At 39.5% G+C, this 13,587-nt stretch overlaps 1 protein-coding gene across 1 annotated transcript in view; it reads right to left on the bottom strand.

Moving 5' to 3' along the window:
- Positions 1-13,587, bottom strand: part of PRUNE2 (prune homolog 2 with BCH domain) — a 207,672-nt gene that overhangs the window by 144,883 nt on the left and 49,202 nt on the right. Inside the window, exons 2-4 of the mRNA XM_074994743.1 lie at positions 9,568-9,672; positions 8,214-8,416; positions 3,250-3,413 (exon numbers count right to left, since the gene is read on the bottom strand). Of these exons, the coding sequence (XP_074850844.1) occupies positions 3,250-3,413; positions 8,214-8,416; positions 9,568-9,672 (472 nt within the window). The remainder of the gene's footprint in view (positions 1-3,249; positions 3,414-8,213; positions 8,417-9,567; positions 9,673-13,587) is intronic.

The following is a 13,587-nucleotide window of genomic DNA, read 5'->3' as shown; positions in this document are numbered from 1 at the left end:
GAGATGAGGGATGCAATTCCTTTGACTTAATGACCATTTAAGAAAAGTGTGACTCATCCCCTTTATAAATGTTGGCACTTTTCCCAATCTCCCAAAAAGGAATTTTAAAAAAATATGACTGAGGTGGTTTTATAAATAGCAAATTTTGAAAGCCAAACTGCACCAGCATTGCACTGAGAGGTAATAATGCTGCAGCTCATATACAGAAAAAACAAAGTCAGTCAGTTATCTGTAAGTATTGTTGTTCTTCCTGGTAAAATGTTGTCAGTATTTGCATGTTACAATCTCCATCTTGCTGCATCCTTCAAAGCCTTATACAAATAAACAGAAGAGGCATTTTCCAAGAATGCACTGACTCAAGGTACCTGACAATCATGATTCTGAATCACATTCTTGCCAGCTGGCTCCAACAAAAATGTAATGATTCAGCAATTTAATAGATCTTGAGTTGGCAATAGGCCCCTAGCAAACATCTCTGGGGAAATAAAATAATATGGGCCCAAGACTCCAGCAGATTCTATAATTGTTTGCTTCTGGCACAAATCCAGAGTCAAAACAAGCACTGACTTAGGGCAGATGTGATTGTGCAGTATTTTAACTCTTGGAGCGGGTTTTGCTTAAGGCTCCAGGGTAGAATTAACTTGTAGTCTGTCTGAAGAGGAGATAGATATCAGGAAAGCATACAGTGTAAAGACCTTAAATATTAATACTGCCTACATTAATGTTTTAAGTTTTGCATGGATAGGCTTTTTCTTCCTTCTCACTTTTTTCCTTCAGAAGCACATCTATTTTTCAAATTTATAATAGCACACATCAGAATATTTTGAATACTTCCAACTATTATTAAAATGAATAAATAGTGCTAACAGGCTATGTGCCACAATTTCAGAATTCAAAAAAAGTCTACTGAGATGACCTCTAATGAAACTGTCACAGCTAATAGTATACAACAGAAAAGATGTCTCTGTACCTAAGAAGCTGACTCATGTTATTAATCTTCTTGCAAAAACACCTCACCTAAAAGCCTGAATCGGTGCCCCCTAAAGTAAACATCTAAACTCCCATTAACTTCAGGGTTCACATCTCAGCTCAGAATTTTATGAAGTCAAATCCATAGCAATTTGACTTTCACATGACTGCTTCAAACCTAAACTCCAACAAAATTTGCTTCATAGGAGATGAGTGAGATCTGTCAGCTTTATAGCACACATCCATTGACCATGCAACATAAAGCAAACACGCCTCATCCCAGAATACAGCCTTTTGCTGGTAGCTACAAGGTCAGAATGCCAATGAAGAGAAAATTATTTTGGCATCTATATGTGGGTGGGAATTTTACTACATTTCTAGGATTGTAATTGGTTGGCTTGTTCTCCATGGCTGCTTCCAGCAGTTATTTGAGATCCCAGAATTTAACAGTTCTCTTGCAAAAGGCAAGACTCTCACAAAAATTAGAGCTGTTTAAGTAGGATTTGGATAAACTGTAAGGACATAGTTTGGTCTACTATCTGTGAATATTTATAGCCATAAGCACTTGGACAATGTGTTAAAAATTAAAATGAAGAAATTTGCAATTTACTATTTTTTCCAAATGTGTAAATGTGGTTTCCTAGCTCCTAAAAACTTCTTTTAAAAAAACACATCAGAACTTATACTGTTTAATTCAGTAACTTAGTATTTTATAGAAACATCTGGATAGCAATGGAGTGACTAGATACTGCAGTTGTTGAAGCTATATTAATATGATAGACAACTGCAATTTTATTGAGACTAGGTCCAACTTCACAAATGCTGCCAAATAATATTTACAATTGTGAATAAATCCTGAATTGTGAATGATTTCAACAGAATTACTTCCAGTGCTAAGCACTACACACAATAACTAAAAATCTGCAGAACTGGGCCCCTATGGTTGCATCAAAAGAAAAATCTTGTCTGTTTAACTTTTATAAAATATTTTTAAAATTTTCTGAATAATAAGCTGTCATTCTACCTCTACATAATGAACTAAATATAGGCTTTATTATCTGTAACATCATACTAGCTCCAGTCAATGCGAATTATCACAGAGGCCTCTTGACATAAACCCCCAAATGCCTGGCTGTTTTTTGTTCTGTCACAAAGATAAATGATTATGCTTACTTGGTTAGTTGAGGGCACAGTTTCCCATAGTGCTAGTCTATAGAGATCTGCAAACTGCGAAATATTTAATGGCAGCTTTACTGGGGACCATTAGTTATGAAACATATGAAGAGCGTTGGCCAAAGTCTGTATTATGGGTAACACCTTTTCCTCATGAAAATGCCTTATAAAACCAACTTTTGTAGTCTCTCAGTATAAATTCTATAACTTAGATACCATGGTGAAGGGCATATTTTGAAGTCCAGAACAGAATAAAATAAACACCTATCTTGTCTTGTACTTAAGTGTATGCAAAAATTCAGCATTGGAGTTGACATTTGCCTAAGCTAATTATTCAGAAAAAAATAGCAACTATAAATTCACAATGTGGTTATTTTTTAAAGTGTGTTCTGAAGAGAGAATGATAAGATTATATATCTAACTTATGGGCAACAGTCAAAGTCTTTCACAGCTTCAGCTTTCTATCTAACAGATACCAAATTTAAATGCAGTGACACTGCAAAAGCTGAAGATACTGACTTGTGTAACAAACTACACAGAAAAGAACTGAGAAACATTTGTGATTATAATGAAATCCCATCGCCTAATACTGTGGTGCACACATGAGGCAAACTGAAACGACACTGTCAAGACAATTTGATTATGGAATTCTTAGATCATGCAAGTTATACATTATACCACCAAAAAGGATTAAACAAACTTGGTTCTGATAAGGAGAAATTTTAAAATGCAAGCAGGGGATCTTGATCCATATTCATTGTCCACTCCGGGATAGAAATATCTTCACTGCCAATACCACATGGTTTTTGGAAACAGAATTGTAAGAGCTGTTCTATCTACCCAACTGATGTGTGGATAGCTCTATTTAATATTCCTCTCTAGTGAAACAGTAAAGACCCCTCATGCCTGTTTTTAAATGCACATTTTTAATATTAAATATAATGTTACTCTTTAACAAACTCTTTACTCCCTGCTTCTTTTATGGAGCTTCCCGTGGTCTTTAAAGGGATTGTTAACCAAAGAATGGATCGCACTCTTTCTGCATGGGCAAATTCAGCAACACTCCATTAAACCTTTCAGTATTTAATATAAAGAGTAATCTCTCACCTCTGAGGAGATGAGCCAGTTGCTGAGTGATTAACTCTGGTGCCTCTTGAAGAATTTCTTTTACTACTACAGAGGAAGAAGATGCTTGTAGCCCCAAGTTGGCATCACATGGCTCATCTGGATTGATGACTTTGATAACTGCTGATTCCAAACTTTTATCATCACTATCACACAAAATTTTTAAAAATATAATGAAAAAAATTCTGATTATTCAATCTGTCAATACACCAATGTAGCTTTTTTCAGTTATTTTGCCCTGGTTAATAGTAGTAATTATTTTTAAAAGAGCTATCTATCATTTAATAACAGTGCTAGCAAACTGCTAAACTCCAGTCGTTCTTATCCAAATTCTACTAAGCACTAAACAACAAAAAGTTCATTAACTCCTTGACTACTATGTCCTAAAATTAAGTCACCACTGTAGAGTAACAGGTATTTTAAAGAAACTAAGAATCTATTACTTGATATGTAGTATGCACTCAGGCTTGGTTTCTTAGATTCTTAATTTCTTTAAAATATCTATCACTCTCCAAATTTTGGGGAGTAAAGGCACTTCGAAGTAGCGCAGCACTAGTATTCTCTGATAAGGCTGATTACCATGCTCTCTTCAAAGTAGGGACCAAGTGTAGACATAGCCTAAAAGTACCTTTCCTAGATATGAGGAAGAGCTCTGTGTAGCTCAACTGTTTGTCTCCCTCACCAACAAAAAAGTTGGCCCACAAAAGATGATATTTCAGCTGCCTTGTCTCTTACAATTGTACAAGCCTGAGTACATACTATTTACCAAACAATAAAGTCTTAGTTTCTTTAAAATACTTATCACTCTCAAAATTTTGGGGAGTAAAGGCACTTCGAAGTAGCCTGGGTACTTTGAAGTGCCCACAGCTACACAGCATGCCAGCACTTTGAAGTCTGCCACTTTGAAGTTGCCAGGGGGGAGAATTAGCCTAATGAAGTGCTGCGTATTCATCACAGCACTTCATTAGTATTCTCCAATCAGGCTGATTATTACCATGCCCCCTTTGAAGTAGGAGGCAAGTGTAAACATAGCCTTAGAATGTCACAGCTAAATAAATGTCAGATAGTTTAACATGAGTAGTTAGAACATAATCAAGGTGAAGTGACCCATCAACAAGTCTGTAGTTATAGGACAAAAATAAGGGTGGGGGATTAATGGATTACATGCTGTTATAATAACCCATAAAATCAGTCTCTTTATGAAGACCAAGATTTTTAGTGTTCAGCTAAATTATGAATTTAAGCTCCAAGCTCATCTTTTGAAATACTGTGCAGGTTTTCTTTGTAGGTGACAGCTGATAGGTGGGGTTGCTTTGGGAAAATGTTCACCAAAGGATAACAGAATCTTTTTTGTCTTTCATCATTTTCCTGTGTGAGTTCAGCCAAAAGCATAGTGAATGTCTGGTTTCACCCACATAGTTGTTATTGGAACATGTAGAGCACTGGTGAGATACAACACATGGGCTACGTCTACACGAGCCCCAAACTTTGAAATGGCCACGCAAATGGCCATTTCGAAGTTTACTAATGAAGAGCTGAAATGCATATTCAGCGCTTCATTAGCATGCGGGCGGCCGCGGCGCTTCGAAATTGACGCGGCTTGCCGCCGCGCGTCTCGTCCAGACGGGGCTCCTTTTCGAAAGGACCCTGCCTACTTCGAAGTCCCCTTATTCCCATGGGACTTATTCCCAATAGATTCCCCATGGGAATAAGGGGACTTCGAAGTAGGCGGGGTCCTTTCGAAAAGGAGCCCCGTCTGGACGAGACGCGCGGCAGCAAGCCGCGTCAATTTCGAAGCGCCGCGGCCGCCCGCATGCTAATGAAGCGCTGAATATGCATTTCAGCGCTTCATTAGTAAACTTCAAAATGGCCATTTGCATGGCCATTTCAAAGTTTGGGGCTCGTGTAGACACGGCCATGTTGTGATAAGCCTGTGTAGGACTCATGGATATTGACAGGTTTGTTAATCACTGTAGTAGTGAAGATACGTCTCCAGGGCTTGTGTTTGTTGGCCTGGCATGTTTTGGGGCTCCTTTGACTGGTGTGTTCTGGTCTGCGACAAGCTTTGGGGCACTCTAACCTCCAGAAACCCTCTGATATGAAGGGTCTGTGTGTTGCAGAGAGGCCATGTTTTTGGATAAGATATCAACCTGAGCTCCTGTCCACATCTAATCATTAAGGGGCCTGTGGCACTTTTTTGTAACATGATGTCATGACGCCATTAACTCCTTGTGCCCTGGCCAAACCCAACCTCGTTAGTTCACCCTATAGATTCAATTAGCTACAATAATTTCTTTTACTTCCTACCCCAAAAGATTGTGTAGTGCCTCTGGGTAGTGTTAAATAAATATTGTATGTGGATTTACTGTGCCTAGCATTTGGGGAAATGATCCCTTACGTAGTTTGTACACATGTTTAAGTTTGCAAAGCACTTTAAAATCCTTTGTGATGAAATGCTTTGTGTGTATACACCTTATTAATATTCTTCAAATGTATGGAGAATTTGTGAGAGATAAAAGGGGAAGGCTTCATATTAGCTGGTTTGCATGTTACCCAATCACTGACAGCCTGTAGAAAGGGTACAGGTATGAAACTGACACCCTACCCATACATAAGCTCTCCATTGAGATGCTACCAAGGGCCTACTGGTCACAAACTTTGTTTTCCAAATTGCATGTATCAGACCTAGCATGTGCTCCAAACATGTGCACACAAATCTGAAACTCTGATGTTCTTACACTTCAGAAGTAAAATCTGTTTGTACACTTTAGACCTGATCTGTGAAGGGCCGAGACTAAGGACTTCTACTTTTCACCAGACATAGATTTGCATATTAATTAAATCATTGATCAGAAAAATTCCCACAAACTTCTCTCATTCATTCTTGGACCCATGTGGTGCTTTATTTCCTCACTGTCAATATACAAATGAACAGGAGTATCAATGAGCAACAATCACCATTGCTGATAAGAACATCATGACTTCACTAACTGGACCACATATGCCAAATAAATAATGAAAATGATGGTACAATCTGTTCCTCGGATGAACCCATTTTCTTCAGTGAGATTGCACTGGTGCAAAGTGTGAGCAGAACTGAGCACACTATGTTTAATGCCCTATCTGCCTACGTGGTTATGTGGCCTCCCCAAGGAGGAATCTGAATGCACTGCTGGGAACATTCTGATTCTATGGATCTGTCCTTAATATACCCAGGAGATGAAGTATTTTTGGAGTTTGGACAGAATGAGACATTATGTAAGATGTATTTTATTTAAAAAGTTAATTAGCTAAGACAATTTAGAAACAGGCATGACAGCATTTGTGTTATTCAACTACAATGAAAAGTTCCCAAAAAATGAAAATAAAACTGGGAGCCTTACACTTAAGATGGATTGAATCCTGACCCCACTGAACTCAATGGCAACTCTCTTTGACTTCAGTAGTGCCAGAAATATCCATCCGCGTGGTGAGGTAATTTTGATTTAGAGCCACAAATAAAGACAAAAATAGGCTTTGTAACTGAGCTATTTCCGGTGGCCCCAACAGCCACTGAAGGCCCCAGGGCACGGTGGGGAGTCCAGCTCCATGCCCTGGAATAGAAGGGGCAAAGAGCAGAAGGGTTGGGCCAAGAGCAATCAGCCCCCCGCCATTCCCACAGAGCCACATGCAGCTGGACCAGCACTGCTGCCGTGTTTCAAAGGGGCCCAGAGCTCCTGCCGCTGTCAAAGTAGCAGCAGTGGTGGGTAGAGCTCTGGGCCTCTTCAAAATGCCATGCCAGTGCGCAACTGCTCCCTTTGCCCTGTTCTGCCCCGCATAGCAGGCCTGGCTGTTTCATTTATAATTTAAGAATTCTGAGCTAATTTCTACCCCGAAACTCCATGCACCCATAGAATAAAATCAGTGGAGCTGCATCATGGGGAGACTTTGTCTTATAGCTAGCTTACATTTACAGCATATATTATATTTAAGGGTTTTAGAGACGTCATTTTCTACACTGAAAATTCTCCTTGCACTTAAACTCTAATCTGTTCTTAGAGGAATGTTAAAAGCAAGTGAGCAAGTACTTGGCCATCTCTAAAGGAACATGACAGTACCTGATAAATGAAAAACGCTAACCAGCAGAGGGAGTGTGAAACTTCGTCATTCAGCTGATGCAAATTGACTTCAGCCTGGAAGATATGGAATAATTCTGGGATATTCAGCTCTTCCACAATAAACTTTAGGGCTAAGTCTACATTACAGAGATCTGTTTACAGAAGTTACAGTCAGAAGATATCTTCTGACAAAACTTCTGTTGACAGATCACGGCCACATACAAATTGGATTGCTCTGTCGATCTGTTCTGTTGACGGAGAGTGGCCAGACTGCCCGGCCACTCTCATGACAGAACAGCCAACCAGAAGCACAGCAGAAAGGGCAGCTTGGTGACCTGGAAGCTGCCCAGTGACCCAGAAGCCCTGTCAGTCAAGAGAGGCCTCCCTCTGCTCCCACCGGAGCATTCACATGGCTTTTTTGATGACAGATTCCATCAAGTAAGGTATTCTGTTTCATGGGGAAGAGGCAGAAGACTGTCGACAAAAGTGCTGCGTTCTGTCGACAGTATGGTAACAGAACGCATTTTCAGTGTGGAGAGTCCTAGTGTAGACATAGCCTAAGACTATAAATCAATCCAACAGTGTCTAAACTGAGACCTGTGAAAGTACACGAAGTACTTGCTTCTAGCAAAAATACACAAAATGGCCCATCTAAAAAGTTAGACAAAGACCATTATGAGTAACATGTTGTGCTCAATGTCATAACAAAGGGAAAATAATGTTGAGTGTGTCACAGATTTAGAACAGAAAAAGTTAAGGCAGCATTTATATTCATAAAGCTACTGTAAATACAACCTTTAAAACAGCTCAATCTGGCACGGCCACTTGATCGCACGCAGAACACTATACCTTGACAGAATGTTGCTGTTAACAAGCGTTAAACATAATTTCCCTTCATCATTCAGCTGATGCAAATTGATTTCATCCTGGAAGATATGGAATGATTCTGGGATATTCAGCTCTTCCAAAATAAACCTCGTTTCTGGGTAATAGCTGAATTCTCTTCTTGGTATGTTCAGCACTGGCAAGCAAAGAACATCGGGGGGATTGACCTGTAACATGAGAAAGTGAATCTGTCAGAATGCTGTAAAACTATAGCTGACTTTCATTACAGATAAGCATGACAGGCTGGGAGAATTTTGTCTGAATCGTTGCCCATCAATAAACATTATTTCTCCCAAATAATTCCTTTTTGTTGATTCCTCTTCATATATCTGTAGTAAAGATGTTGGGAAAATGGGGTGGGGGGCGTTGCTAAACATTCTGTCTGTTTTTTCAGCATGTCCCTAAATCCTCATCACCTGTGGTGAATCTTTGACCTTTTATAGTTGATTTGGTCTAATGGTTAAGCTGTTGGACTAAAAATCAGGAGATCTTGGTTCAGGTCTATCACATCTACCTGATATGACCACAGACAAATGACTGAATCACTCTTGGGAAAATGGTCTCACACACACACACACACACACACACACACACACACACACACACACACACACACACACACACACACACACACACACACACACACACACACACACACACACACACACACACACACACACACACACACATTCTCTCTCTCTCCCTCTCTGTGAAGTCAATGGCGAATATTCTGATTCCATAAGATTCCACTGATTTCAGAGGGGTCAGGAGTTTACTTTCTATATCTCAGTTGTGCTATTTAAACAGACTCTTCAAGGCAGAAACTTACTTTTATTGTACATATGTACAGTGCTGTGAGCAAAGGGTTCCCACAGGTGCAACTTTTACATGAGTGAAAAAAGAAAGAATAGCAATCTATCTTCTATCTCTTACGACTCTAATGAACAAAATGAAGAAGACTGGATATATTATGTCAAAGATCTTGGGATGAAACTCAACCCTGTGCAGTGGATTTGCATAAGTTCTATATCACCTACGTGAGATCTTAGTTACAAATAGGCCATGGGCTGACAATGAATTTCACCTGTACTACATTAATATGTTCTTCAGTTTTTCATTATTGCCATTCATCTCTTGTATGTAAATAATTTCTAGACCATTACATCTGTATAACAAAGGACTGCCATCTGCCATTAACTCAAAGGGGGTCTTGTGTTTGACTGCAATGGGAGAGACTCTATTTTTGTACATGAATGTTTTTATTTGCTGAACATTAATACATCTACAACACGTACATGAATCTTATCTTTATTTTTACCTTGTCTAAGAAGTAGGCATACGTTAATGCAGAAATGAGAGAATCAAGATCACTTGGTTTATTTCCAAGAACAACATGGACTTTCCCCAGGTGCTTGCTCCGGATCTGAAACAGATAATAAAGACCATTTTAAAAGGTGACCCTGAAAAAGTGCAAGGAATGCAGACATTTAATTTGTCTTTTGAAATATCTAAATGTTTTGTTTAATTGTCAAACTTCTAAGTCAGTCAGCATAATAAATGTGCTCCTTATGGGGTCAGTCCAATCACCAGGCACCCACAACTCCCAATGTAGGAGCTTTAAGTGCACAGGGGGCCCAGGTTCAGACCTTACAGACTGAACTCATGTAGGTCAGAGGTAGAATTCCCACTAATATAAATGGTGTAGGACAATGAGAAAAGCAGCTTCCAATGCGAGTGGTAAGATGTTAAAACCACTACACAGACTTGGCCCATGTCTACATTACCTGAAAGATCAACCTACTCAGTGTCTGGGATTTGATTTTGCACTCCTGGTGGGGATGCGCAAAATTGACCTCTCAGGAGTTAACAGCTGATCTTTGTACTCCTTGATATTGCTAGGAGTAAGGGAGGTTGATGGGGAAACTTTCCCATTGACCTTCCTCAGTGAGAATGGCCAGGTAAGTCCATTTCAGATAAGTTGTTTCTAGCTACACAATTGCCATAGCTAGAATTGCATATCTGAAATTGACTTCTTTTCCTAGTGTAGTCCATGTCCTAATGAGAAAGCAGCCATTGGGCATGAGGGTTGAATCGATGCAAACCTTTCACAAACTCCTGCATCACAATGCAGAGTAAGCTCTAGTTGTAGCAGTTCTTCTTGTCTGCCACTTGGCCCGATACTTGCAACTAAAAAAGCAACAAGGCTGAAGCCTGATCCTGCAAGAAAATGAGCACACCCCTGTGAGGCACTGGTTACCTTTAATTCGCACTGACAGCAGTGGGAATAAAGAGCATTCAATATCAGGTAAAATTGGGTCCCTTCCAAATGCCAGACAAGGAAATGCCAACCATGCTGGGTAAATGCAAAGTATTTCAGAGAGGTTCATACACAATTCGTACACACACGCACATATTAGATGATTGTGAACTATGCTTTTTCTGGAACATATCATTAATGAAATGCCAACTGTACAGAAATGTTCTAGTCTATTGCTTTTAATGAGCTGTGCATCTTAGTTTGAGCAACAAACCTGGCTGACACTAATGTAGGTGTCTCACATCGTAGCATATACAATTAAACAGGTTCTTTTCCATGTCTGAAGGTTGAAGTGCATTGTTATTTTGAGTTAATTGTCTACACTTTCTCAAGTGAAATGTAGTCCTCCTACAAAAGGCTATAATTAGTATACTTGCCTGAACTGTAAACCCGTTAATAAAAAAAAAAAATCAGTGTCTAAGCTTGGCTCTACCTGGATAGAAAAAAGAGGAACAGCTCTTTTTTCATTATATAGAACACAATCATTCAAAATACCCTTGGGTAACAAAACCAAGTCAATTGTTCCCCATCTCCTATGCACTTGGAAGGAAATTACTGACGCAAGATACATTTCTGAGCAATGAAATTGTAGAAACTGTTAAAACCAGATACCTATGACTTAAAGGTACATCTTCTCTATCATCAGTACTTCTCTACCTCTTTATTTCCTAGGTCAAACTGTCTGGAGCATCTCACACCTGTGAGTACCAACCTCGCAGCAGATTGTAAAGGAGCAGGACACAACCCCAAACTGGCTGTGCAGTCTATACTTCCATTTCACTTGCCAAGTATCGTGTGAATTCCTCATGTACTGCAACAGCCTTACATGGAGTCATGGACAGTCCCTTTTGATACCCTCATCTATCTTGCCCCTTGTTTCTGACATGTGGTCCTTGATGCCAAAAACCAAAATCACAACACTGGACATGTTACTCCCACAGTCTTTACTTACCTCAGGCTCAACTGTACCTTAGATCTCTCCCCAAAGACAATGCTTATAGCCAATCCTCTAATAAACTAACCCCAAAAACTTACTAAGAAGAGGAAACGAGAGTTATTTGCAGAGCTAAAGCAGGTAAACATACACACACAAATAATAACAAAGAGGAAGCCATGCTAGTCTATACACTATCAAAACAAAAAGCAGTCAAGTAGCACTTTAAAGACTAGCAAAATGGTTTATTAGGTGAGCTTTCGTGGGACAGACCCACTTCTTCAGACCAAGAAGTCTGAATAACAATAACAACAATAAGTGGTGATGTACCACTTATACCAGCAAAATGTATGTCACTTGGAGGAAAGGGTATTTTTTCACACCGCTGAGATATGTTTTGCTGACATAAATGGTAGAGTATACACAGCCTAAGTCAGGATGGCAGGATAGTTACAAAAGCGGGAGTGAAATTTTAGCTTAGGCACTTACCTAGTTAGGTCGACAAAGCAGCTTACTTCGACCTAACTGTAGCGTTCACAAAGCCTCAGTTTCCAAAAGATAATAGACACTCCTGAGATATACAAGCTTTCTACGTCTTTCTGCACTAACCCTTGTTTAGACTTAGAAATACTGCCTTCTCCAAATAAATTCCAAGCAGCACCTTTTCTCCTACCTTTTCTCTCTCAGACACTAAACAGTTAAAAATCTCTTCTCAGGAAAGGAGGGAGCATCAGTTATCAGGAGCTGTCCAAGGGGACAAGCTGACACAGAAAGAGACTCTGCAGAGGGAGAACAAAAACCTGGACCTTTTCCAGCTTTCACGAATGGGATGCTTACAGAAAGACAAGCAATCAGTAGACTGTTTATTGCTCTACAATCAGTTTTCTTCTAAATGCTTTTGTTCTAAATAAATAATGCTTTGCTTTAAGCAGGCTGTGCAGTTGCTGGCTACCATTAGCATTGGCCTGGAGGGGATGCAACTGCAAGAACTGAAGGTAAACCAGGACTGCTGATCATAGAAGACTGCAGCTCAGGGCCTGGGGGAGAATAAGAGAACTGTATGACTCTGCCTTGAGGTGATGGCTACAGGAACAGACTTCAACAGACAAGAAGTCAGAGATGCTGATAGCCTCCTAACTGTGACACCTCCTTCCTAAATTCCTATCATGTAGTTCTAGTCCATGCTGCTTCTTATGTGGGAATTTCACTGGTCTTCCTTGTGTGCCAAATGAACGAAGAATACTTTGTAATGGAAAACAAGCTGTCCTGTAGCACTTAGAGACTAACAATTTTATTTATTAGGTAATGAGGTTTTGTGAGTAAGACCCACTTAATCAGATTTGGAGCAGACATAAGAATATTCCTTTATAACAGAATGTTCCTAATCAAGCACAGCCACTGCTGTGAATGATGCAGCAAAGACTTTTTAAAGTCCTATATTCACTGCTTTTTCTGTGCCAGTACTTGCTGGTACTGAGTACCAGCCACAGGATTGGCTGTGGGGGAGCGGGGGGAGGAAGGGCTGCAGGGAGCCAGCTGAGTACCAGCTCCTCTTTTTTTTTTTCTTACAAGAAGAGCATTGCCTATATTTAATAAACAAATACATTAAAATGTCCTTTTCCATATTTCTCATAACACCCAAAATTGTTACTTTCGCTATTTTTGCTATCTGTTTCCTGTTTGCTGTTCACTTTCATCAACCACAAAAAGAATATATTAGTAGGTTCCCACATAACTTTTGGGTTCCCATACATTAAAACAATACTGAAGAGTTCAGGAATGTGACAAGTGAATTTTAAAACCAATTCCATTCCATATTTTTAGAATTTCATGAAAATATTCCAATTGCCCTGGGAGTGCGCAAAAAGTTGGGTTCACAAAATCTATGTTTTTGTCATATTTGATAAGAAAACATTTCTTTTTAAAACATAGATCCAAATGTCCTATCTATGTTATTTGATAAATTCATAGGATTTCAGGCCAGAAGGAACCATTAGATCATCTACTGTCTGACCTGGTATGCAACTCTCCAATCACAGTTTTATCCTGTTCTCAAATTACAGAGAGCCAGTTATTATAGGGCTTCA

The sequence above is a fragment of the Carettochelys insculpta genome, chromosome 5 (genome assembly GCF_033958435.1).
Source record: "Carettochelys insculpta isolate YL-2023 chromosome 5, ASM3395843v1, whole genome shotgun sequence".
Lineage (NCBI taxonomy): Eukaryota > Metazoa > Chordata > Testudines > Carettochelyidae > Carettochelys > Carettochelys insculpta.
The sequence above is the reverse complement of the archived record's forward strand: the minus strand, read 5'-3'. Positions and strand labels throughout refer to the sequence as shown.